General features: G+C 37.0%; 1 protein-coding gene across 6 annotated transcripts in view; it reads right to left on the bottom strand.

Moving 5' to 3' along the window:
• Positions 1-27,793, bottom strand: part of nlgn2a (neuroligin 2a) — a 198,990-nt gene that overhangs the window by 104,074 nt on the left and 67,123 nt on the right. For 5 of the 6 annotated variants that reach the window (XM_058780625.1, XM_058780629.1, XM_058780627.1 and 2 more), the window contains one exon: positions 11,288-12,093. The exons of the other annotated variant lie outside the window; for it this stretch is intronic. In XM_058780625.1, the coding sequence (XP_058636608.1) occupies positions 11,288-11,759 (472 nt within the window). In that variant the 5' untranslated portion in view covers positions 11,760-12,093. The remainder of the gene's footprint in view (positions 1-11,287; positions 12,094-27,793) is intronic. 6 annotated transcript variants of the gene reach the window in all.

The following is a 27,793-nucleotide window of genomic DNA, read 5'->3' as shown; positions in this document are numbered from 1 at the left end:
TTGGTCTCATTTATGTAAATGCATTTAAAAAAATTAAATAAAAATCACAAGATAATTTTTTACAAGATAAACATTTTTACATTTATTTTATTGAGCTAGTTTCATTCAATACTGAACTTTATTCTAAAGCTTTTGCTTGTTTTTATGTGCAGATGTTTTGTTGGAATCACAATTACTGGATACAAGACGGATACATAGAAGCAAAACAAGTGGAAAGGTCTCAGAGAAGAGGGACAACCCTCATGTGTGTGCCTCATGACTTTCAGTATGTATTTCTTAAATTGTCTTTTGCAGGAATATTCTAAATTTAATAGAACATAAGCTCAAACAACAGAATTTGTGGTATAATGTTGATTCCAGCATTTTATTTTAATCCTTTTTTAACCAAAATTATACAAATTCTGTTGATTGACCTTATTTTTTTATATAAAAAGTTAATGTTCTACTCAGAATATGGCTTTTTAAAAATGTTTTATATATATAAAAAGTTAATGTTCTACTCAGAATATGGCTTATTTTTTTGTGTGATTTAACAGGTATTTGTAGTTATTTTGTGATGCTATGTTATTTTTATGATAAGATTTTAACTGGTGAAAGACTGACATTTTTATTTTTACCAGTAAAAGCCTTGCAATGTCTTTCTGCCAGTTTTAATAAATATTTATTTACAACATCTTTGACTTGGTTTTTATTCATTTGTAAATGTATTAAGATAGTTCTCATGATAATGCGTTTAAATCAGTATTTTACAGTTTACAGTTTACTCTTAAAATTATTCTTTGCAGCATTTTCATTGTTAAATTATTACAACATCATCTTGGATTTAGGAGTATTTACAGGATTTTATTGGCAACTTTTGTTGCTAGGTAAATACTATACTTTAGTGAGATTACAAAATATTGCTGTAAAATATATTTACAGGATTTTATTGGCAACTTTTGTTGCCAGGTAAATACTGTACTTTAGTGAGATTACAAAATATTGCTGTAAAATAAACTACAAATTACTGTATTTCATATAAAGCAATTAACTGCAGTAATTTGCTTTGCAGTACTATACTGTAATCCATTTTACAGCAAATAACATCATTTTTACAAGATTTTATTGGCAATTTTAATTGGCTTTTTTGCCAGTAACATCCTGTAAATTTTACGGTACATTTTTTACAGTGCATGGCTGCACTGAAAATTTTAATGTTGATAGGAACAGCGAAGAACCTAATTTTCAATCAAGTGTAGTGCTCTCTAAAGTGATTCAAGAACATGATTTAAATGATGTCTGGAGAAATAGGAATGAAGGGATAAAACAGTATACATGGATTAAAGCAAGTAATAGTGAAGTTAAGGGGTTTTATATGAGTAAGTCCTTTAATAATAGAGTGATGGATGCTGCCATTATTCCTGGTGGTTTTTCAGACCATCACATGATAATTATATATATATATATATATATATATATATATATATATATATATATATATATATATATATAAACACTTTTAGATCACAGCATTATTGTCATTTTAATACAAAATTATTATATAGTAAGTTATTTTGTGAGAGTTTTACTCAGCTTTTGGAAAATTGGAGGTTACAGAAAAATAATTATGAAACAAAGTCAATGGTGGGAGGTTGGAAAGGTGCATATTAAAATTTTCTGTCAAAGCTATGAATCTAAAGTATCACTTAAAATTAGAGATACAGTGCAAAAATTGCAATGTGAAATAGGAGAAATGGAAAAGATGATGTTGGACAATGAAGAAGGGATTAACAAAAGTGATGAATTAAGTAAGAAGAAGTTAGAATTGAAACATCTTTTACAAGAGCAAGTTAAAAATGCTTTAATAAGGTCACGTTTTTGTTCTGTTAAGGATATGGATGCTCCCACTCCCAGTGCTTATTTTTTTTTAAACTGGAGAGAAATGTGGTGCAGCATAATCTTATGCTTCATTTAAGACGTCCAGATGGGACAACTACGGGCAATCCAAATGAAATGAGAAAACTGTTGGATTTTTTTCTGGTCTTTTTAATGCTGAACAATGTGATAAGGATAGTGCTGCGGACCTTTATCAAGATCTCCCTAAATTGCAACCTAAACAGAGAGAAAATCTGGACAGTGATATTACTTTACAAGAGCTCACAGATGCAGTTAAACAACTTTCATTGGGACGTTTGCCTGGTATTGATGGAATAACCACAGACTTTTATCATTATTTCTGGAACATTTTGGAGGAATTAGGCAAGGATGCCCACTCTCTGGACAATTATATAGCATTGCCATTGAACCACTATTAAAAAGAATTAGAAGAGATCTTAAAGGGTTTTTAATACCAAATGATTTTAATTGTAATAAAATTGTATTATCTGCTTATGCTGACGATGTAACAGTTTATATAAATGGACAAGAAGATGTCATCAATCTTACAAAGAGTATAGAGGTATATGAAAGGGCATCTACTGCAAAAGTTAATTGGAGTAAGTGTGAAGGATATGCAGTAGGTCAGTGGATAAATCAAAGGCTTCCAGATTTACCAGGAGGGTTAAAGTGGGAGAGAGAAGGTTTTAAAGCTTTGGGTGTTTTTATTGGGAGGGACTGCTGGAGAAGGTGGTGGCCCGATTATCTAGATGGCGATGGCTATTACCACAAATGTCTTACAAGGGGAGAGCTTTGGTCATTAATAATTTGGCTGCATCCACATCATGGCGTAAGTTAATGGTGGTTGAACCACCAGAAGAACTGGTGACTTCTATACAAAAGAAACTAGTTGATTTCTTCTGGGATGGCAAACACTGGATTCGTGCTGCACAACTTTATTTGCCTCCTTGTGAAGCAGGACAAGGCTTGATAGACATTAAGAGCAGAATTCAAGCTTTCAGATTGCTTTCAGCCCAAAAACTTTTGTGTAGAAAAGACTTGGTATGGACTCATACTGCTGGTGCAATCCTGCGAAGAGCAGAAGGGTTGAACTATGATCTGCATCTTTTCTGGATACAAATTCAAGAGATGGACTTAACAGAGATCACATCTTTTTATAAATCAGTGTACAAGCATGGGCTAAAACTTTCAAGATTAAATGAGTCTTTGAAATCCCTAAATACTGGGTGTTGGAGGAGCCACTCTTTCATAATCCAGTAGTTCATGGTACACTGATGTCTTCAAAGAGTGTACAAGAGAACATTCAGAGAAGAAACTGAACAAAGTTAAAAGATTTGGTCAGTTTGGATGGATGGAAGTCTGTGGAGGATATAATGTTTTTCACGGGACTGCGATCTCGACGCTATTCGTTTTTTGGAGAAAATACGTTCTTTTTTTTTTGCCAGGACGTTATAGAGAACTTATACAAAGAGAAGATCTGAACGAACAGACTAACGTTTCACCTCAGAAACTTGTGACACCAGTGTGTTAGAAGACCAACCTATAGAGGGTTCTGAAACTTTTGAGACATGGACAGTTGATGAAATGTCTAAAAAGGTTTCATATAACCTATGTGTTAAGACTGTTCATAAAGAGGCACTGAAGGAGTGGCAGCCGTTGAAGAGGACAAAGAGTTTTGGGCCAAACTTCCCCTTGAGAGATCAGTTGAGGTCCCTGTATAAGTTTCCACTAGAGAAGCGGACTGGGGATTTGCAGTGGAGGCTTATTAACGGGGCAATAGCTACAAACAGGTATGTGTCTCCCCTTAATCCAGCAGTTAGAGGGGAGTGTGAGTTTTGTGGTGAAGAAGAGACTGTGGAACATGTGTTGGAACTGTAAACGATTGGAAGAGCTTTTTAAAATTTTGATGGAATGGTTTAGAGGTTTTGGTGAAACTTTTTCAGAATGTGTTTTTATAGGGGGTGTAAAGTATAGAATGTCAAAAAGGACAATTTTTGGTCTCAAACTATGTTTTAGGCACAGCAAAACTGTCAATTTGGAAGACTAGAAAAAATTAATTACTAGGTATTGGTGGAATGAACCCAGTGAAAATGTTGAAGAGTTTAATTGCAAACAGATTGAAAATTGAAATTTCTTACTATGTTTTGGTGGGAGATTTAACATCTTTCAGAGAAAAGTGGTGTGCAGGGGAAATTTTATGTTGTATTTATGAAGAACAGCTTGTTCTTAATTTTTAAAAGACTGTTGTTGTAAGTATGGTTTGGTTTTACATTTGACTAAAAGATTAAGAAAAGATGTTATGAATGAGGATTTATTGCATTAGTAATGATATACTGAAGAAAAATTGTATTCAATAAAGTTGTGTTTAAACTTCTCTTCTCTTCTCTTCTCTTCTCTTCTCTTCTCTTCTCTTCTCTTCTCTTCTCTTCTCTTCTCTTCTCTTCTCTTCTCTTCTCTTCTCTTCTCTTCTCTTCTCTTCTCTTCTCTTCTCGCGTCCCCAGTTTCAATACCTCCATTCCATAGAAATCTGCAGGTTTTCCCACAAAATCAGCATAGAAAGTGGCAACAAACTATGCCCGGACCTGCCTATAGGACGTGTACTAGATCCCCCCCCCCCACCCCCTCACACAGTAAAAACTGATATAAGGTCAGACTGGTTCACTCTTCACGTACTTTCAAACTTCCATTCCTTTTTATTTTCACCGTATTCCATCTTTTTCCCCAATTGCTCTTTCCTCCTTTGCCTCTCCCACAGTTTCTACTTCCACATTCATCCTTCTCTGAAGCACCAGGAGAGGTACAAGCCCTGTGTGTGAGTGTGCGTGTGTCTGTTTTTGAATCTAATTTGCATTCACAGCCACTTGCTGCCTAAGCTGCAGCAGGCACTGAAGAGACAACCCTTTGAGCTACACGGAGAGAGAGAGAGAGAGAGAAGGAGAGAAGAAACAAGTGAGAAAGAAAGCAGCAGGAGGAAAGAGAGGGAAAGAGAAACAGAAAGGAAATGAGAGGGCAATGGATCTGCATGCATGCATGCATGCATATGTTTCCATGTTTCTCTATGAGTGAGAGAAAAGGTGCAGGGTGGCATTTTGAAGCCAGTTACCACCCAAGACAAAGAAACTACTTAAAGTAGTTGTTAAAGAAATAGTTATTTATGCGTCAGTATTTATTATTTACTCACTCTTATGCTGTTCAAAACCTGTATGATCTTATTTTTCTGTGAAGAAGAAATATTCTTGTCATTACTATAGTCAACTTAAACCGTAAAAGCATTTTGTTAGTTGAATCTCAATGATATTAAAGTAACACTAGTTCTAAGAGACCCTGGGCTGTCAAGCTCCAAAAAGGACAAAAGGCACCATAAAAGTAGTCCATCTATTCTAACTCATGCACTTTTTTTCCAAGTCTGCTGAACTAGTATAATAATTTTATGTAAGAAACAGACTACAATGTATGTTAATTATTAGTAATAATAGTCTTTCCCTCTTTTGCAGCTTTTAAATCAAATACAGTGCTACAGCGTAGATGGAAAGTCAATCGCATCAACATCAAGTGTCTCATAACAAAAGATCATGATATCAAACCTATTACTGATGTGAAATACAACACCCAAGACATAACAGTGAACTATTTTTATGGTGCCTTTTTAGCTTAATTTTTTTAGCTTGACAGCATGCTATTCATCACTATTAACTTCAACACCATTCAAGGGTTTGAAATGACATGATAGTGAGAAAATAATTGGAGTGAACTATTCCTTCAACTTTTCACACCAAACCTCTACTTCATTTCTTGTGGCAGGCCAATATATATCACAAAGGCCAATACCAGACATCAGCAGATATCTGTCATTTTGTAATTATTGGCATTAGCCAATGTGTTTTTCTTTTTGGCCTGTAAGTGACAGAAGCCTAGTGCCTAAATTACAGATGTGGAGGAGCTCTCATTTCTGTCTAATAAAAGAAAGGAAAACTCAATAATACTTTTTTAATATACCGTTGGCATACAGAAAATACACATTTGCACCATTTAAACAAGCCTTTGAATACCTATTAAATATTTAATTCCACAAACCTTGCAAACTTCATCAAATCCAGCTGTTAGGCCCAACATTGTTTCCTGTATAAAAACACATGTACTCTGTGCATGATGATCATAAAAGGATTAAAGAATCTAAAGTATAAATCTGTTATAGATTTTTAAATAAAAGTTATATTTATTTTATTTGTCTCCTATTTTGTTCAATGGATATTAAATATAAATTTAATTAGCAGTTATTATGCTTAGGCTATTTTGTAGACATTGTTAAATTAAAAAGTTTGATATGCGTATATTGGCTATTAGCATCAATCTGGTCAACTGCTATTAATTTCCAACAGCATTTAGACATTAGCATGAATAACGTCCTCCATTTTACATCTGTAGCAATTAGACAGTCCTGAAAACAGCTTCTTTAGAGATCTAATCTATATGTGTTTATTAATGGATTCATTCACAGCACTTTCTGTAACACTCCCAGAAGTCAGTGGGATCTTTAGTAAGCTCGCTTCCATCAATTGCCTGTAACTGTACAAACACCTCCGATGACAACTGATGTTAAACCAATTAGCTTGTTCGTGAGGAGAGTTTCTGCATGAGGCAAAGAGGAGAGGAAGAAAGAAAGCACGGCACGACCCGGCACAATGCGCCATCTGCACAACAACGGCCTACGTCAAGAATTCACACACACACACACACACCTAATAACTTTCTCTCAAGTGGTTCTCTCTTCTGTGGCTATAAATAGAGTGTGTGGCAGAGCTCTTGCTAATTCCTTCATTGAGAGTCTAGTGGTAACGCACAAGGATGCACACACACGCTCGCACAGCTCTGACGTGCTGCCTGACAGCTACACGCAGGAAGAGCTGAGGGGTTGCCAAGGCGACCCCTTCCCCTGCCAAACCCTCATTCTGTGTCAGCGTTATCTATCCATACATATCTGCTCTTATCTCCTTCCCTCTCCATTTTCCCTCCATTTCTCTGCATCTCTCTCATTTACTTGGCTTATTCAGTCTCGCTTTGCAGTATATTCATTCTTTATTCTTGCACTTTACATCTTTATTACTCACGTCTCATCTTATTCTTTTTCTTGTGTCCGTCAGCTGTTATCTCATTCTTTTAATTGAGTATTTGTTATTCTCTTGAGCTGACAGCCTTATAGACACATTCATTAACACACACTTCCTCCCCAAAATCTCATGGCCCAGCAGTCTAACAATATAACAGTTCTGCTCTGGGATTTCCACACACACACACACACACACACACACACACACAGACACGATTTCAAGTAAGCCTGCACACGTTCTCAGCTGGAAAGTTACCAATTTGCTCTCATTACTTTCCACTAAAAACTCCAAGCTGAGAAACTGACCTCGGCTGATTCCATTGGTTTGACCTTGCTGCAAAATTGAAGCCTTCCTTTGGTTTTCCTTTAGTGAAAGAGGGAAACACTGTGGAAAAGAACAAGCTACAGTAGTTCAGGGGAAAGGCGGCTAAATGATTTTTTTCCCTCTAAACATTCATTTGGTCATAATACGACAATGATGCCATTGCTAAAAGCAGCCCACCTCCGAGTTACACTCAACCGATCCTGTTAAAAGTCAAAATCTCAAACACTCCAGCTGTAGCCTGTAAACTTCTGTTGGAATATTTGTTTGTTTTTTGTTTGTTGTTTTTTTTTGTCATGCGTCGCAGAGCTGTTTTTCTGCTTCTCGTCTTCTAATACTTCAAAGGGGCCCGCAACGGTCCGTCTATATTCAGAATACCTCAGAGCTTCCAGGAGCTAATTAAAAAACGCCCTCCACACCAACGCTCAGGTGCTCTCCAAAGCAGTTTTGATTTCCATCCCATAGAAAACAAGAGAGCTATTCGAATTTCGTCTTTTGTTCAAGCGTTCCCTCATTTCCTTCTTCCATTTCTCATTTCTACCTCCTTGGCCTTTGGGATACTTCAATATATGGTATGTTATTGTAGCTCCTTTAAGGCAGAATCATATTATGTCTGCTTTGTGTAAAGCCAATCAATTCAGATTTTACTTGCTTGTTGATTTACTGATCAATTTATCTATTTTTTACTTAAAAAATTAGAAAATCCTGTAGGCTTTGTGTTCTCTCTCGGTCAAATCGATCTGACAGAGAAGAGTGAGTAGACAGGCTGGTGACAGTATCAGGTGGGCTGCAGAGTGCACAGTCATGCTAAAACCAACCCATCAGTCCTGCTCACACATGCCTCTGATTGACCATCCGCCTCCAGCCTTCAAACAACTCCCACAGGTCCTGCTACTTTCTCCCCAGGCTTACTCAGCCCTGCCATAACCACCGGACGAGAACGAGAGAAAAAGAGAAAAGCAATTTGGATTTTAATAATAATAGGCTCCAAATTTGTTTGTCGAAAAAAAGGAAAATGTCCATGTCGTTAATGACTGCTACAGACTGTAAATACTTTTACATCGTTACAGAATATTTCTATTTCAATTAAACACTGTGCTGTTGAGAACCAAAATCAGCATATTAGAATCATTTCTGAAGGATCATGTGAGACTGAAGACTGGAGCAGATTGCCATCACAAGTATAAATTACATTTTAAAATACAGTATATTGAATAAGAAATGTTATAAAAACAATTCCTAATATTTATTTTGCTGTATTTCAGACCAAAACTACTTTCAAAACATTAAAACGTTTTTATGGAATTATGGAAATCAATTCCATCCTTTAAAAACATTAAATATTTAAATCTTGTGGCATCTGAGAATTCAGAATTCAGCTTTAGTTTACTCTAAAAGAGGCTATAACTGATGTCACTATATATAGTCAGATGAACAAGAACAAAGGGAGACAAATAATGAGACTATATAGCGCTGTATAAGTTGCCTGGGGCAGTTTGGGGCCAAGATGGTCCCCACATATAGTAACTGAAGTAGTAGCTTTGATCTACTGTCCACCCCCTCTTCTAACTCTCACATGGATCAACTGCAGCACAGCATGCATACACTTCTGTAAAAGAATAAATCTGTATATCTTTACTGCAGTTCTAAGGCGCAGTCTTGCTCTACATATGTAAAACTAAACAAAAGAGCTCCTTTAACTTATATATAGTCATGTACAGCTTAATCATGCTCTAAATTAAGGAATTAATCCACCATTTGGTGCGGAAACACAATGCATTGGATAACGTATTTGTTCTAAATAGCGACTCTGATGCGCAGGATTGCTAGCCGGCTTGGGAGAGACTGAGTGGATTAAATGGAATTTGGGGATTTGGGAAAATGGGAACTGGCACATTTGGGAATCTAGGAATCGGCAGATTTGCAGAGGGCTTTGTGAAAGACACATGGCGCAGAGAAAGAGATAATGTGGGATGAAAATGAGTGTTGGAAGACAGAACGAGAGAGAGAAGTAGAAAGAGAAGGAAGGAAAAGAGACACATTGCTGATGGTGTCAAAAAACAAGAAAACAACACTGGCATCTTTGCTGTGAACAAACACTCACACGCCTATGCAGATGTTCAGTTTGACTGCAATGTGCTGGAATATGCTGCTGTGACTGAGGCATTATATACTATGCGTTGGCATGTATATAGTGCACATACTGAGGTAATAAGTTTGATGGCTTTTTCCTCATTAACACGGGTTGCAAATTACAAAGCACTCTTTCATAATAAAAAGAATTGCTTAAATAAGACAATTACCATTGTAAACACAAAACACCTACACTGGCAGCCAAAAAGAGGTAAAAACTCAGAGGAAAGGAGCAAAAAGGGCTCTGAGATTGCAAATTAATGCTGATGTCAATAATTTGTTTCTCTGGGTGACTTGGCGGCTGGAACCTTAATTGCGAGAGAAAAACACCTCCTCGCAAATCAGCTCTTTCCATCCTCTGAGAGTATCTGTCCACTTTGCTCTCTCTCAAAAGAAAAAAAAAAGACAAAAAAGAACTGGAAGAGGAGAAGAAAAAAGTCAAATGTTGAGGGGTTTTACCTCAGTCTGAAAAGTCAGTCACTTCTTTGGTTTGTTAACTCTCCATCAATTTACCCCAATTTGTCGTAAATGTACGTCTTATACTGGAGCATAAGTAATTTCCCAGAACGCTTTAGTCTTTCCAGTTGGCCTCACACTTTAAGTGAATCATAGGGTAAACTATTCCAGACAAGTCCTGATCCAGAGTGCAGTGGACTGATCATAACTGGGAAAAGGCAAGGACATGTCCTTAGTCAAGGTCTGGTAAAGCTGCACCAAAGTTCAAAGGCAGAAAATGATTTCATTTTCACTGTATGGTACTTTGTAGTGTTAAAGAGGTAGTGATAGAGTAGAGATAAAGTACACTGTATAAATGAAAATTCTGTCATGATTTACTCACCCTCATGCCATTCTAAATCTGTATGGCTTTCTTTCTTCCACAGAACACACACACAAAAAGATAGTTTGAATAATGTTTCAACTGTTTCTGTCCATACATGGAAAGTCAGCGAAGTCCAAAACAATTCTGGCCCCCAATGACTTTCATTATATGGACAAAACAAGACATTGTTTGAAATATGTTTTTTTGTGTTCCACAAAGTCATACAGGTTTGGAACAGTAAAGTAACGAGTAAATGACAACAATTTTTATTTTTAGGCAAACTATCCATAAATATTGTGGCATCTACTATGCAACACATGTAAATGCATGTCTATAGGTGCTATTACTCCATAGAGTGCAGCAGTCAGGTTCCAAAAGTAAAAACCCCATTCATTTTTTCCATAGGGGAATTGTTCTTTAATGATAACTTATAAACCTTTGAAGACAGACCTACTGTGAGCTACAAGGTAGTTAACTGAATAAATTACCTATGATTCTGCAAAAAAAAAATCGCCACCAATCAGAGAATCCAAACAAGAGGATTGTGCCAAAATAACTTCTTAGCACCTGCCCACTCCCAAGAGGCACTAAGAATGTCATATTAGTCTCCCTATTTGTATATGTTCATAATATTTGTATATAATGCATATTTGCAATAAACATAATCATAAAATATATTGTTTCTATATCCATAATCAACATCAGTAGTTCTATACTTACTCATCTTTTTTTTTATTTTTTTAGATTATTTCGTTTGCAATGCCTTTTGGGACTAAAGTTTAAAGTTTTGTCTTTTTGTCTGATTTTCAAATATTATATTTTTTGCTTCAAATATAAGTTTTCAATGTTGTGATTTACCTCATAGCTGGCTGGTTTTGTTCATGGCTTATAACTCCTTGACTTTTTTAAAATCCCTATGGGAAAATACTTCCTGAACCAAGGCTGCTGAAAATGTGGATGGGCACTGTTTCACTCTACTCCCCTATTAGATATAACCATAACACTTCGCTGTGTTGTGTCAGACACTCACCATCCTCTGTGGGCACATAGACGTTGAGGTAGAGACAGTCTTCGCTCTGATTCTGAATGTAGGTGGCAGCCACGTCCAAGTTGTCGGTAAACCACACAGGCAGCATGATCTCAGGTAAAACACCATGCACGTTCTGCGGGCAAACAGGGGCAAACTGTGTAGCGTTCCGCACTTCCTGCCAAGACCCAGGAGCTTCCGGTGGCTGAAAACGACGGTCTCCGATTGGTGCTGTGGCATAGGGGACGCCAAGGTACTGTTCAACAGGACCCAGAATCTCATTGTTAAGCTCTTTTTTAATCCCGCGCAACTTGCCGTAGTTTGTGGTGACAGTGGGATATTTGGAGCCGGGATCAATGCGCTGACACGATGCCAAGGTGATCCACAGTGCCAACCAGAGGACAGTAATTGCGTGGGTGGCCTCCGAATTGCGGGCATGGCCCAAATAGCGTTTGCAGGCATGAGGCAGATACATGACTGTCTTGTTTTTTCCTTCTTCGCTTCGCCGGTTTATTGACTTCCGCTTTGCTTTGTCACGGGTGAAGGGCAAAGGAAAGTTAAACTATTATAACAGAACAAGAAAAAGTGGTCCTGCTGGTTTGTTTTAGTCTTTCAGGGAGCAAGAGGGAGGACAGGAATGGGGGGACTGTGGAAGGGTTGGGGTGGACGAGGGGCTGAGGTTGTGCTCAGCCCTGGTGCGTTATCGTGGAAATGCAGTAGAGAGTAAAGAAGAAAAGTCTGTTACGTTCCATCTCCCTCAGCCGTCCTCATGGGGTCAGTTAAAGAGGTCACGCAGATGATTGCTGATCCTGCCAAGAACAACAAAAAGGGTTAGGGTTAGTGATTAAAGGTTAATGTGCAAGTTGCTTCATTTGCATGCACATATCAGCACATTTACTCCACAACATCCAGTTCTATCATGACAACTCTTGGAAGATTGCATGGTGATGGATATGACAATGTTAATGTATTTGGTCTTGGCAGAACAGATCTGCTACGCTGCTGCTGTTGGTTATTGCTGTAGTTGTAGATTATTGTTGCTGCAGCTGCAAGCAAGTATAGGAGCTTGCTACTGCCAGTACATACACAGATATAGTGCAGTGAGTATTTAGAACATTCTACTGTACAAGCAGCATATAAAATAACCCATAGCAGATCTATACAGGTGGAGCTGGGGAAGGTGGAGGATTTCAGAGGAACTCTCGCTGCAAACTGCTCTATTGGATTCAAACCAGCCATTTAAATGTAAAGCAGCAAATTTATTGGCTGCATATGCAACATGAACCAATCAGCTTGTGGCAAGTATATTAACGCTGTTAATATCATCAGTTTGCATTAACGACCCATCAGCCTGTGCCATCTAGAGTTTCATGACAGAACTTGGCATTCATTTCAACAGGAATTTGTGTGATCGGGATCTTCACGTGGGGGCAAAAACGTTCTCGATGCGGATTTCACCATGTTGACCAACAGAAAGTTGCTTGGTTTGAAAGCTAATTCTGTGTGAGTAATGATCCATACATCAGTACACTAATAACAATTGGACAATGGAGCTTCATTTGTGACTGCACATGAAGTCCAAAAACTGCTACAACTTTCTTAAAATTTCTCCTTTTTTGTTGTGCATACAGGTTTGCATCTACTCTTAAGCATGAATAATGTATTTTAAGGTGAACTATCTCATTAAGCAGCATGCTGGCATTGGTGATGACTGAAGGATTTCCAGGAGGTTTGAACTTACAGCCTTTTAGTTTCTAGCCCAGATCTTTAATGACAAAGCTAGATTGCATTTGAGACAGAAAACTGAAACAAGTAAAACAATTCTATAACATTTCCCATCAAACATTAATGGTTTTCAATGTTTAGCTATATGAAGCTTAAAAATTCAATGACTCAGCAGTTACAGTGCCTCCCGTAGGCTTCTATGTCTAAGCCCTGGGAAAAAGCAATACTGCAGGCAAATGACAGCTCAGACGACTCGTTCAGGGCATTATGAGGATCATAAACACAATAAGACAGAGACAGGGAGACAGTGATGTGAAGGAAAACATCTCGAAACACCCACACAAAGAGCCTCTATCAGTCAGTTGTGACTAACAAACTAAAAATAGATGTTTTAGCTCTCACATCCTGAATGAAATCATCTGTACGGATATGAAGTCTAATTAAGAACCGACGCATTTCGCCGTGAACACATCTTTTGTTTTTTAAAGCCTCTAATCGCCTGAGAGAGCTGATTGATGCTTTAAAACTTTGATGTTCGTTTCAAATGGTGTTAGCATTTAGCCAAGAGCGCCTAGCTTAGACGCTTAAGCATTTTAACAGTTAGCTAAAACAGAGGAGAGAGAGATTTATGTGATGTGAATGGATTTAATGTGGGTTTAGATTTGAAGTCCGGACAAGATGGAAGGCAAAAGGTCAAGCATAAGCAGTGAACTTTAAAACTAATGGAGAAAGAGGCATTAAATCTCAACTCCTGAGATGACATTAATGTCATATATTACAGCACCGAAGGACACAAACAGGAGCAGACTAGAGACATTACTAAAGGTAGGAGAAGAAACAGTTTGAAAATTGAATGAGAAATCATAACACTAAATATGGCTGCTGTACAGATGGATTCAACACTGATGTCATTTCCTTTGACTCCAGAGCTGAGGTGATTGGCTCAAAAAAATCTGGCAATGATGGCAGATTTCAAACTGAGCACCTGCCACTGGGAGGAATGGGAATGCTAACAGAGAGCTGTCTGCAGGTATTATAGACCTCCTTGGTGCAGTAAATGTGGATGGAAAGCTATTTAAAAAGCAAAACAATGCTTCCTCATCATCATCACCATCATCATCACCATCATCGTTAATGTGGCAACAATCATCATGCTGAATGGACTCCTCCAGTGATATTACTTTATCACCATCCTATAATAGTCTCATTTAATGTGGCCATTAGCGTTTCTAGTGCAGCGTTGTCGTTGCCTCGTGTGTGTCTTTCTTTTTGTTATGCCAATAAAGCTATTTGAATTTGAGAACTATGGATTGGAGAGAGAATAAAAAAAAGAATGAGAAAAAAGATAAAGGAATAGGAGAGAGAGAAAACCAGAGGTGTGAAGACATAGTAGGCATTTTGCTCAGGGGCCTGTACAGGCACTAGAGTTTTAAATACGGATAAATGCTGTAAAAATCCAATAGCAACTATGGTATAAATCCCCCAGTAGTCTATATGTAATGTGGTATTTAAGGAGGTCAGACAGAAATGGGAAAGGAATAAAACAGTTGAGCTGCCTATTCCTCTTATTATTGCACTGTAATTCTTCTCGCTTTCATTATAAGACATAATTTAAGACTCAGTACTGTGCTTAGTTTGCATCTATTTCCCACCCTTATGTAAATGAAGTTCAATAAAGATAAAATGTTTCATATAAGATATGTATATGCATTTAGCCTTGCAATAAAGGGTGACTCATTCCTGATATGCAGCACGTCCATGCCCCTATAATTTAGCCTACATGAATAAATATATTAGAAAAAAATTATAAAATTAAATCCTATACATACTTATACATGCACAAAATATTATATTAAGTCTGGTGTATCCTTATATATATCCTCAATTTAGGTATAACAGGAATGTACCTGTCACAAAACCGAACCTGAAAACTGAAAACCATCTTTTTCAATATTACTCCTCTTATAATTCGTCACTTTATCGGCCGTCTGTGTGTGTTTGTTTGTGTGTGTGTGTGTGTGTGTTCTGTGGAGTGTAAAATAGAAGAGGATGACTCTAGGGTTCTGAGGAGAGTCTTGGGACCATTGACAGGATTCTCTGGCTGCTCTTTAATTAAACCTTAGAGACCAAACATACTGCACAACACATACACACACACACACACACACACACACACTCATACAGTCACACACAACAAAACACACTCTTCTTAAATAATAATACACCCGAATTGATGAGGAGAAAAGACGGGTTGAATGAACACTGGAGAGCATGAGAAAGATTACGGCAAATACATGACAGAGATTAGAGATGGAAAGGGACAGCGAGAGCATGGCTAGCTTCTGATCAGTGTTTCGTAACTAACTAAAAGTAGCGTCACTAATAACTAAACTGCATTCTCAGTAGCGTGACAGAAGTTTGGCTGTTTTCAAAATTGTGCAGCTTTTCAAATAACAAGCTATTTTTGCCGGCAGTGTTGCACGACATGCCTGTTTTTATGTCATACTGTATTGGGCAAACAGCCTTTCAACAGAGCAAACTGAGGCAATAAACGCATTCTCCCGGAATCTATTCCCGCTCTCATGTAATGCTGGGATGCCTGATTCATTTAGGTGTGCCTCTTCTTTGGATGGTTCTACTCACTTATCATGCACTGAATTTTATGTCTTCATGTCTTCAGTTGCTATTAGCTGTATGTGTGATACTTGCTTTTGTACCAGTTGTGGTTGAAAAATGAACAAATTTGTTTTAATTTCAATCTTTGTTTTTCAATTCTTGACAAATTAATTGTACAGTCATCATTCCCAATTACTACTAATAACAACAACAATTTATTATAGCAGAACTTTTGTTCTTGCAATAAACAGCAATGTGATGAGACATCAATATATAATAAATAGATGCAATTAATATTATAATTAACTATGTGCTCTGCCAAATAATATAAGGGGCAGACTTACTGTTGCCAAGTAACAACTGAAGAAACACAGCTCCTCCAAACTTAGAATCAGATTTAGTTTTTTTTTTTTATAATCTGTTTGCAACTGTTAATTCCATTAAAACTCCAAAAGCACAAAGAGAATTTAATATATATATATATATATATATATATATATATATATATATATATATATATATATATATATATATATATATATATATATATATATATATAATGAATAATGAAATGCTCAATGAAAGCCAGTCGGTAATATGATGAAATACTTCACATTATTGGATGAACAATCCCTTTAAAGTTCAGTTAAATAGTTGTTAATCAATTCGAGAAAGTAAATCTATGGCAAAAAATTACATTTTTCAATTTGATGCAAAGTTGGCCCTTTTGGACTGGCATCACCTACAGTACTTGTAGCCACCATTTGACATGAAGGTAACATTTGCTTCATTTTGTTAGTTAACAATAGTGCAGCTTGACTGTAGGAAGCTAATAGGTTAGCAGGCTACATTTTCCAAACTAGCTTCCCTAAGCTGCTCATGACGCATGCTGAAGAACCCACACCAGGGTCCTGTGGCTTGTAACCCTGCTGAACTGCTGCATTTACCCTCTGACAGTTCATCACATATGTCAGTCAGCTCCCATGCGATGCCTTTCCCACATATCCATCTGCTATTCCGTTCCACGCTGATCTAGAATCAGCCGCCGCAGTAATTAAGGCTTATGTCAGACTAATGAGCTTGTCACCTCCCTGATCGTGAGCCAGTGTGCGCTGTGTTTAATCAGAGGACTGGATGGGTCCAGCAGCAGCTGATGCCCCCGCAGCCGGGGCAAGAGAGTAAGAAGAGCGGCAGGACCGGAGCGAGCACAAAGTTGGCATCAGCAGAGCGGCTGGAGGGGGGGCACACAGGTTGTTTGGGTCTTAATTGCTTGATTGGCATCGTTACAAGGCTAAATTGGCCAGTTGTGGCCGTGCTGTGTGCCCTCCGGGTGTGATGGAAAATGATGAATGGGAGAAATAAACAGACAGAGAGACAGACAGACAAAACAGGCTACGAGAGAGAAAATGGGCAAGAGTGATAGAGGAACACGCTCTCTCACTCTCTGCGCTTTATCTGAAGGGGGAACTGTGAGGTGTGAATTGGAGACAATGGCACCAGGCCTGTCTGTGTCTGAGACAGCAGATACCTGCAGCGAGTGTCATAAAGGAGGACAGATGTGTGCAGGGGCGGTTCTGAGAAGCGCCCTCATTCAGACCCTCGAGGTTTCGCTGCTGCTCGGCACCCTGTGAGATGACGGCGGTTATGACGCGCGCGTGCGTGTGTGTGTGTGTGTGTGTATGTGTGTGTCAGCCAACTGATAGCAGAACTGCTGACGGTCAGGTCAAAAGACATTCACAACCTGTCGGTACCTTCTCCCCCCACTTTATCTCATGTCTCTGTCCCCCTTATCCATCCATTGATCTTTGAATAAAAGACAGCACAGAAGGATGATGAGCTTGAAAGTGAGGGAGAAAGTGAGGGAGAAAGATCAAGAAAGTCCTATAATTGTCACTAATGGTTGTATTATGGGTTATTTTTATTTTTAAATGATCTTTTGTTTTTCAGATTTTTCATATAGAGTCTACTGTTTCTTCTTTGAATTGATGCACTGTATTTTGTTCTGTGCTACCCTCAATGCACACAGCCAACTGAAACTGACTGATTATTTTGAATCTAAAACTTATTTACATATGTGCAGCTTTAAAAATTTATCAAATCTTTGTAAATCCTTTATATTACACTTTAAATATATATTTCAAATCACTTTGGAAAGAACTAAATACTGTTACTCAGCAAAGGACTTATTTAACTGCACAAAAGTGACAGTAAAAACTTTTACAAAAAAACGGTTAATAGCTTCTGAAAATTGCTGCTTTGCCATCACAGGAATAAATAATTGGTTTCTCTTTTAATATATTTTAGAATGTAATTTTTAAATTGTATTAATAAATAATAATTCAATATAATTCAAAATAATAATGTTTTTTTTTTTGGTACTACAAATAAATGCAGCTTTAGGAAGGCCCCCCTCAAAAACAGTAAATTCAGCCTATTAATTCAATCACTTCGATATTTTATGAACTAAAAGTATTTGATAAAATTGTGCATCTCTAAAGCTGTTCATATGAGAGATGCTCATTTTAGATGATGTCAATACATTAATAATTCACATTTCAGTGTTTAAACATATAAAAATGAACATCACTTTACAATACGTAAGAATACGATTACAAATGAGATCATATTGCCCCTACTTCTTGCACCCCAAACACAAAATTGCAATCTGTGTCTATTTAACACAAATGACTTAACACAGTCATTTGTCACACCGATAAATACAGAAATCTTAAACAATCTAGAAGACTGTAGATAAATTTTTCCAGGAGAGAATTAGCCTGTAATCCCACTGACCATTCCAAGTCTGTTTCCCAAAATATTTTCTATTTATTCCCCACAACCAGTTTAGAGAAAAAGAGAGAGAGATGAAGAGGATAATCTTTGTCCAGTCATAGGGGACACACACACACACACACACAAACAGGAATGAATGAGTGGTCGCAGCCCACCAGAGCACAAAATTGGAAACAACAGAAGAGGAAGAGTTAAAAGCAAATATTTACAGGGGTTTAATGTGGGCCGGGACACAGGCACTCCATGAAGGGTCAGCGACAGTCAGCGCCATGCTAATTAGACAGAACCATTACTCACACACCACTCATATCTGCTTAATCACTGCCTGATGAAGTGTGTGTCTGTGCTAAACTGGCATTACATTTCTAGTCTTTTTACTGTATTACAAAACCAACACCAGCACAGCAGCTCCTAAAAACGGCAGAGCGGCCACCACAATTTCTCCTTCATTAATATTCAAAAGCAAGTGAGGCTGTAACCGTTGCATATTCAACACATGTGCTGCCCACAGAGCCAACACCCTCTAGCCAATTACAATGTATTCTCCTATACAGAGAAACTCCAAACAAGAACAGAGAGAGAAAAGAAGGAAAACCAACATAAAGAAAACTAGAAGAGACATCAAAAACAGCCAAAAAGGATCTCATCCCAATCACTCTTATATAAAATCAATGATAAATGGGTTTTTGTGTGTCAGAGAGACAGAGAGCACGAGCGAGAGGGAGATAGAGATTTTTTTCTCTACTTCTCTGTGTGAGTAAGCCACTGTTTAGGCCCCAGGGTAGCTCACAGCCTGAGTCCTTTATCAATGATGAATGACCAAGTTTGTGTATAACCGTGTGAGTGTGTCTGTATCTGTGCATTTTTAAGTGAACATATATGTAAAACTGCGCCAAAAATATGGTAATGCTGTTTCGCAGCGCTTTTCTCAATTTCAGTTATTTGGTGGTTGATATTGTCTTTTTCTTCCCTTTATTTCTTTCTCTCCCTTTCTGTGTGTCAGATGGTATGAAAAGTGAATAGAAATTGATGCAAATTATGTTTCTCATGTATCAAGCAGTGCTGCTGTTACTGTTGCAGTCTGTACAGTCTCGGTCTCACATTATGTCCTAACTAGGTGCTAACAAGCTTCTAGTGACAAGTAATTTGTCTATCTACACTTAAAGTAAAATGCTGGGCATGCAACAATCAGCCTTTCAGAACATAAACTCCATTCAAATTTTGGGGGTCATTTTGGAAAAAAATTAATTAATACTTTGATTTAACATTGAAAATGATAAAAAAAAAAAAAAAGATGATGTTTCTTGAGGACCAAATCAGAATTTTGGAATGATTTCTGAAGGATTGCAAGACAGGCGTAACAACATGCGCCAACCACAGCATTTTTAGCCATCTGAAAATAGCAGGCACTCTTTTGAAAATGCCCAGCTGCAATTGAGAGCACTTAGACCCATAGTGAACAAAATGTACCTCAGAGCAATATTTTTCATATTTATATTTTTTGGAGATGTCATCTGGTATTGACATCGATACTCTAAGACCATCAGTATTTAGGCTACTTTTCCATTGTTGTCCAGTCATTGTAAAAGCAAAGATTGGTGATATTTGTCCCGTCTTTCTGTCTGTCCACCGTTATTGGACAGCTGGGTAAAAAGTGACATTGATGAGAGCTGCGTTTTACCCAAAGTTCAACGTTTATTTTTTTAACTCTCAGCAACCAGAAAAAAAAAAAAGAAAAGCCAAGCACGCAGCGCTCAGTGTGAAGTAAACACTCACACCTCGTCATGCTATTGCTGTTTTTAAATACTCCCATTGCTCCCAATTGAAAAAAAATTTGCTAGCCTCAGGAAAAACGCTTTGGTGGACACACAGCCTAATGGCTGCTGAAAATTCAGCTTCGCCATTACAGGTAAAAATACATTTTAAAATATATTAAACCAATATTTTTGATCAATAATGCAGATTTGGTGAGAGCAAGAGACATCTTTCTTAAACATTAAAAATATTACTAAACCCAAACCTAAATTGTAGTGTACAAAAATCTTCATTTAGTTTGAGACACTTAGTAGCAAGTAAATTTAAAATGCCTATGCTGTGTATTCTTGGACAGAATTAGCAGTAAACCGATCATCGAAAGTCTGAGTCTGCAAGGCTAGTACCAAACAAGCAATACTGATGTGCTCTATACCCTCAGCAACAGCATAATCAGGGGAGCAGAGAAGGGGAGGAGTGGGGCTGTAATAGTGAAAGAGCAGAATCCTCCCACCCTTTCACACTCCCTTCATCTTCTCTTTCTTTTCCTCTCCTCTTCATCTATGGGACTGATATAAAAGCAATGTAAAAGCTATGAAAACACACCCCCCAACCATAAATCTTTGCTAAGTGTATGTGTGTGCTCACATTTACATGCACACACAGTGCATTAGCCAATAGATGCTTTTTATCCAAAGGGACTTGCGTTGCACATCTTATCTGTTCATGCATTCCCTGAAAATTGAACCCATGACCTTGACATTGCTAGCATCGAGCGTCATGCTCATGCTTTGAGACACAGCAAATTCTCTCCTTTACACTAAAGTTCTGTTTCAACATCTAGCCGTCTCACCACCTACAAAGGGAGCTGTCTTGAACTGCATTAATATTAAATTATTAATGCATTCTAACTGGAATGGAACATCATATAGACAGGAACTGTCATAAAAATTGTGGTTCACAAAAAAAGCCTACAGGAGACTAAGGAGACGAGAGAAAGGCTGTTACAGTGCCAAAATGTTAGCTGACACTGAAATTTTACAATTATAGATTGAACACAATACTACCCTAAATAATATAAGTAAAAGTCCTCAAGCACAGTAAACACAAGTATACAGTCATTAATAAAGTAAGAACAAAAGAAACACAATTAGAACAAATAAATACAACAGAACAAAGATAGAATGAAATAAAACGTTTTTCGGGTATAAGTAGTAAGAAATATTACAGAAACTGTAATATGTAAAATAGAACACTGCACAGCCTTCATGTGAATGAAATATACAATGATTCTTATTAAAGCTACAACAGTTATTTCAAATCACTTGAAAGTTTAAAGTGCCAAGGTTTAAAACCGTATACAAAAGGATAAACTTTCATGCCAATGCAACACTGCAATGTCACATAAGCATAACTGCATCAGAGATGATCATTTAAAATTTAAACCGATTGTTAAATGTTATCATGTCTACTAGAATATCACCCACCCCTATTTGTAATGAATATATGTCTCAGATTGTACTCCATGTTACATTAATTGTTTTCACAGGACTTGTTGCAATTGCATTCTCGGTGAAGCATAAATGCAATGTTGCTTTAGAATTTGGCAAAAAATGAGGTGTTTTAGAAGGCAGCATAATTTCGTTTCAGCAGTCTTCTTGTTGGAAGCTTGCCTACGTGGCCTTAAAATGCTGTCTCCGTAGGCAGCTCACTAGGTTTTGGAACAGAGCTTATTTGTCGGGTTCTTCCATCTATCCTTTCTAATGCTGCTGGCTCTCGGTTTTCCCTCCACACCTTTTCACTTCATCCCTCTATCACATCAATACACTCCCTGTGATTCAGCCTCCATTTCCACACAATAACAGCTGCCGCTACACAAATTAAATACCATGGCCAATAACGATTACTGGACGAACCTAAAGCTGAGGCAGGATATGGGATTGGGCAGAGAACATTACACTGGAGTTGTGTATGTGTGTGTGTGTGTGTACATGTGTATGTCAGTGTTTGTGTGTGCCTGTGGCAAAGGCAAAGCACAGCAGTGGCACCAACAGCACATTAAGTCAGAGATCCTATTTATGACGCCAAATGATGGCCACCGTATTCCGCTCTGAGCACTTCGCAGGAGAGGTATGAGGCTGAAACAGTGTTTGGAGAACCAGAGCATCCATTCAAAAAGCATCAGATTAATCTCAGTCTAAATACCTTGAAAATTGAGCTCAGTATTCATGAAGCGCTTGGTTTCCATGTCAAGGTTTTCCTTAGAAAACAGCTTTCACAAGATATGCTGCTCTGTGAATGTTTGTACAGTTCCATGTGTACTTATTCATATTCTCAAACACTGATACCCATATACATGCAAACACACACAAATCTTGGGCATCACTCATGAAGCACAAAACAGAACAACATACCATTCTGACTTTTAGATATAAAACTCTCTCATAACCTAAAATAGTGTTCTGCAATGGAAATGATGTAGTGAAAAGATATTTTAAACATTTCTGGAATAAAATAGATGGCTTCTCTTTATTTTGAAAAATGTTTTTGTACATATAAATGAATGATTATGTATAGAAATGAATCATTTATGTTTATTTTAATTCTTTGTTTAGATTATCAGTTAGAAAAATAATCAGTCCAATTTTTATGAATATTATAGGCTTTCAAAATTGAAGATAGAAAGTTTGGGTCTGGAACAATAAAATCTATACTACGCAAGTATGCATAAAATACATAAAAATAAAATAAAAAGTTACATTCCAAGTCTGTTTCAATAAAGAAGAAGAAGAAGAAGAAGGAGTAGAAAAGGATGAAGAGAAAAAGAAGTAGATGATGATGAAGAAGAACAAGAAAATAAAAAAGATCAAATGTGTTTAAATAAACAAGTGTCCAATGTTACAGAAACCTCCTCTTTATCATACCTGTGTCATACTTGATACTGTGTCAAATGTGATCATTTAAAATTAGATGATTTTCCAGAAATTTGTTCTAATATAATGAAAAATAATGAAATAATGTTTCATGTCCAGTGCATTTAGAGAGACAGTATATGGAAGAGAAAACAGGCCAATAGTAGAAAATGAATCACAATACTCAGTTTGGGATCTGAATAAAATGAAGCCAATTTAGAATTTAGGCATCGGTCTGTTTGCTCTAGAACACATTTTGCATTAGCTGGACTGGATTTGCATTCGTGATTTGACAAACAGTTTTGGTGGTTTTGGTCTTTATCCCATTAAAGCAGGAAGAAGCCAACCTTGTGTGACAAGAAAATAGTTGCCAAGATGGCTGCTGAGTGAAGTGACTTGCTCTAAAAAAGGACTTCAAATAAATCAACCTATTATTCTGTTCAGCCCTGAACTCCCAGCTGGTAGAAATAAACCCCAACCACAACGGCGAGATAATGTTTTCACATATGTGCCTGTAAATGATACACACACACACACGAATAAATGCAGCCAGCATCACGAATCTCAACATCTTGGATGTGAACTCTTCCATGGAACCACGCCTGAATGCACAAACCTAAACATTTTCATGCGCAGCGAGAAAACACAGCGCACAGGTGACATGAGCAGGTGTCTGACTGAGCTTTAAACGCTCATAGCTCTTGACAAAAGAACAGTGCTCTTCATCAGTCCATCAATGTCTTCGTCACATCTATCCCTCTATCGCTCCATCACAGCTTCTGCTACAGAGCCAGAGAGAATCAAGCAGCCACCCCACCAGCACTTGTCCTAGTTACATACATCTACTAACGGAATGATCACAGGGTGCTCGCGCTCAAAACAACGACCCCTCTCAACTGACAGTGCGCAGATTTTAACTCAAGCCCTGCTGTGCATTAAAAAGTATTTGGGAAGCAGTAAAACTACAAATGTCAATTAAAGTCGTTAATTTACAGAAGTGTAATCAATTATACAGGAACGACCACCTGAGGACAAAACTAAGCTTTGCTCCACTGACCGCCAATTATTTTTACGTAGTTTGCATTAAGTTTTGTACAGGCAAGCAGATGAAGCCAGAATATAAACGCAATGTGCAAAGTTTCACGTTAAATGGTTTCCCATAGAAAACAATTAGAAGGAAAACACTGAACCATTAAACGGACTGCATTCATATTCCGGCCTCATCTGCTTAAACTATGCTTCATTAATATAGAGATTATTTTATTGTTATTACGAATTTGATATTTTAATATTACTGTTTTAAATATATTAAGACACTTTAAGTGTTTTTCCAATGTTTTGTCACACTGTTTAATGATTGAAATATTGCCGCGGATGTTTAACATGGACTGCAAATGGCCAAAACCTTCATTTTGTTCACATACCTTTGTTTTATTCTTTTGATATTAAATATTTGTCCTAAAGTTCTATGGATGTTTTGCCCTCCAGGTCTTCGAGCCGGTCACGTGACTGAAAAGCTAATTTGAGATCAAGTAACGTTTCTTAATGTCGCTGTTGAAAACAGTCGTGCTGCTTAATATTCTTCTGGAAACCATGATATTTTGTTTTCAGGATTATTTGATGAATAGAAAGTTCAAAAGTACAGCATTTCTTTGAAACAGAAATCTTTTATATATTATAATGTCATTATAAATGTCTTTACATATACTTTTAATCAATTTAATGCATCCTTGCTGAATAAAAGTATTAATTTCTTAAAATAAAATCTAACTGACCCCAAACTTTTGAACATATAAAATATTGCTATCTGCCATTTTATCCCCCTCTTTTCAAATGTAAGTCTATACAGAGGATCACTTACATGTCCAGTCATTTGCAGCTTTTAATCATGCCACTGTGTAATTTAATTATTTTATTTATTTATTTTTTTAAAGAAAAACACTAGGTGAAATGCTTTGCAACAGCACAATTCATTCCAGCCCATGAAAGAAGAGTTTCCAAACTATTTTTGCCACATTATCAGCACATTTTACTGAAATTCGCAAAGTTTACAGAAATTTCCACTTGATTCCTATGGGATTTTCTAAATTAACAACAGTAGCCAAGCAGGAGTGGAGCTTTTACTGCAAAATGGATTGTTCTGGACTGTAGGACAGGCTTATGTTAAAAAATATATTGACTTCAAAAACCTCGGAATGTCTCATTAAGAATTTCCTTCATTTGAGCTGTTCTCATAAAATATTTATGTATGAGATTACAATTAACTTGATTAATCAGCATATCATTTTATAGTAATGATATGCTGAATTGAAATCGTTAATTGATTGACAGCCCTAATTAAAATGAAAAGATTCCATAAATAAACAAAACAGAAAGAGCAAGAGAGAAACAGAGCGTAGCCAGTTCGCTCCAGCTTGCAAATAGCAGAGGCTGTGTTTTGAATTACGAGGGCCGCTAGGCTGCCTTGGGCCAGACAGGGTTGGACTGCGTCATCATCAAGGGGTTCAAGCCAATATTAATAACGCCAGTCTAAGCTTGGAAAAGTCGGTTTCAATGCCACAGCAATGGTTGCTAACCACCATGGCAACAGTCCACATGGCCATGACCTTTGCCCCTGAACATGCCTGCCAGAAGCCTGGAAGTAAACAAGCAGTGTGTTTGTGTGTCTATGTGTGGCACTAGGGATGCCATCATCATACATCTAGACATCACGTAATTTCTTCACTCAATCTGACACTGAATAATATTCATGCCAGTGCGTGTCTGCATGTGGATGTGAGAGAAAAGGAGGGGGCAGCGATGGCTCATGGTGTTGCTCATCTTCTTGACATGTTTTTAGATATTCTGCCAGCCTTTTGGCCACCAGGGAGTCTTAGTTTGTGCTATTGACTGACACTAGCAAGAGCTGAGAAGGAACACAATCCCAAAGTAATCAAAACACATGCACACAAACACACAACACATGCCCTACTGCATTACAGGGAGAACTGTGTTAGTCATCTAATGACTTTAACAGAGGTCATCCCTCGAAGTCTCATAATATATTAAACAAAATTTCAGCTTAATAATCTTTTACACATGTAACTGTGTGATAATTAATGTAAGACAGGAAAATAATGAATTATTTGGGCCAAGCATTAGATATATTATCATCTACTGCCAGACAGATTACTGCAGCACTCAAAACCATGTACGACTACAGTATTTAATGATTCAGGATTCAAGTCTTCCTGTGGCTCAATCAGTAAAGCACGACATTAGAAAAAGTCAAGGTCACTGCTTTGATTCCCAGAGAAGGCAAGAACTGATCAAATGTGTACCTTGAATGCAATGTAAGTCACTTTGGACAAAAGAATCTGCCAAATGTAAACTGTGCAAACTTGAAGGATCTCATGCAATCTAAAATCAAAGGAAAAAAATTCCACTATTTCACCCAGATAGTAATGAGATTAAATGGCGATCAAATGCAGACTTTTGAATCTATTAAGAGAATCTAAACAGTGTCACTTACTATATTCATATGATATTTCGGTAACACTTTACAATAAGGTGTCATTTATTAACATTAGTTCATGTATTAACTAACATGAACAAAAAATGAACAATGCATTTATTACACTATTTATTAATCTTTGTTAGTTAATGATTAATCTAATGTTAGTTAATGAAAATGCAGTTGTTCATTGTTAGTTCATGGTGCATTAACTAATGTTAACAAACACAACTTGTGATTTCAATAATGCATTAGTAAATGCTGAAATTAACATTAACTAAGATTAATAAATGCTCTAGAAGTATTGTTCATTCTTAGTTCATGTTTACTAATGTTGTTAACTAATCTTAACTAATGAACTTTATTGTAAAGTGTTACCGATATTTCACAAGACTGTAAATTCTACAATCAAAAGTCTGTTTCAATATGAACATTTGTCAGCTAATTCTCCCAAGACCGAAGCTGCCCAAATTACTTTTATTGTTCTACACTCTTTCTGTATATCAGCAAATGTTTCATTTGTTTTTACTTGCATTTCAAAAGAAATTTAGTAAAAACATCAGAGAAAAAAACTGCTACTGAAGGTATGTAATTTTGGCGCCACTAGTGACACCAGAGGGAATTGCAAAAATAATGATTTTTTTTACAGGTGTCCCAAACATACCACCTGTCTTATAGTAATGAGAATGTATTTTAACACTGAAGTACTCCAAGCCTTTAAATGACAAATATCTGAAACCTCTATTACCTTAAAGCAACAAACATTTCCTTTTTATTTATTTTTAATGCCTCACAGCAAACATGAAAAAGTTTGGTCCCACTGGCCTTAACTACTGTGTACTTACATTTAAATTAATAATTTGGTACAAAGCACTTATTGTATACATACATGTTTTTACATTGTACTTATATTTTTACAAATACCTTTAAGTACATCTGTAATTAATTTCTGTAATTACATTTATAATTACACTGTTGACCCATCCCTTACACCTTAACCCACCCTTAAACCAACCCGTATCACCAAACCTGCCCCTAACCTTACCCCTATCCTGCCGCAATAGCAGAAAAAGTGTTTTGCAATACAATATGACCACAATAAATACATTGTACTTATTTTTTTATGCAAGTGCATAGTAGTTAAGGCCACCTAATATAAAGTGTGACCAAAAGTTTTTCCTCTTAAGCAAAGAACTTTATAAGCCTTAGTCAGATGCT

Source organism: Onychostoma macrolepis, chromosome 07, assembly GCF_012432095.1.
Source record: "Onychostoma macrolepis isolate SWU-2019 chromosome 07, ASM1243209v1, whole genome shotgun sequence".
NCBI classification, from domain to species: Eukaryota; Metazoa; Chordata; class Actinopteri; order Cypriniformes; family Cyprinidae; genus Onychostoma; species Onychostoma macrolepis.
Note: the sequence above shows the minus strand (reverse complement) of the source record. Positions and strands in the feature narration are given on the sequence as shown.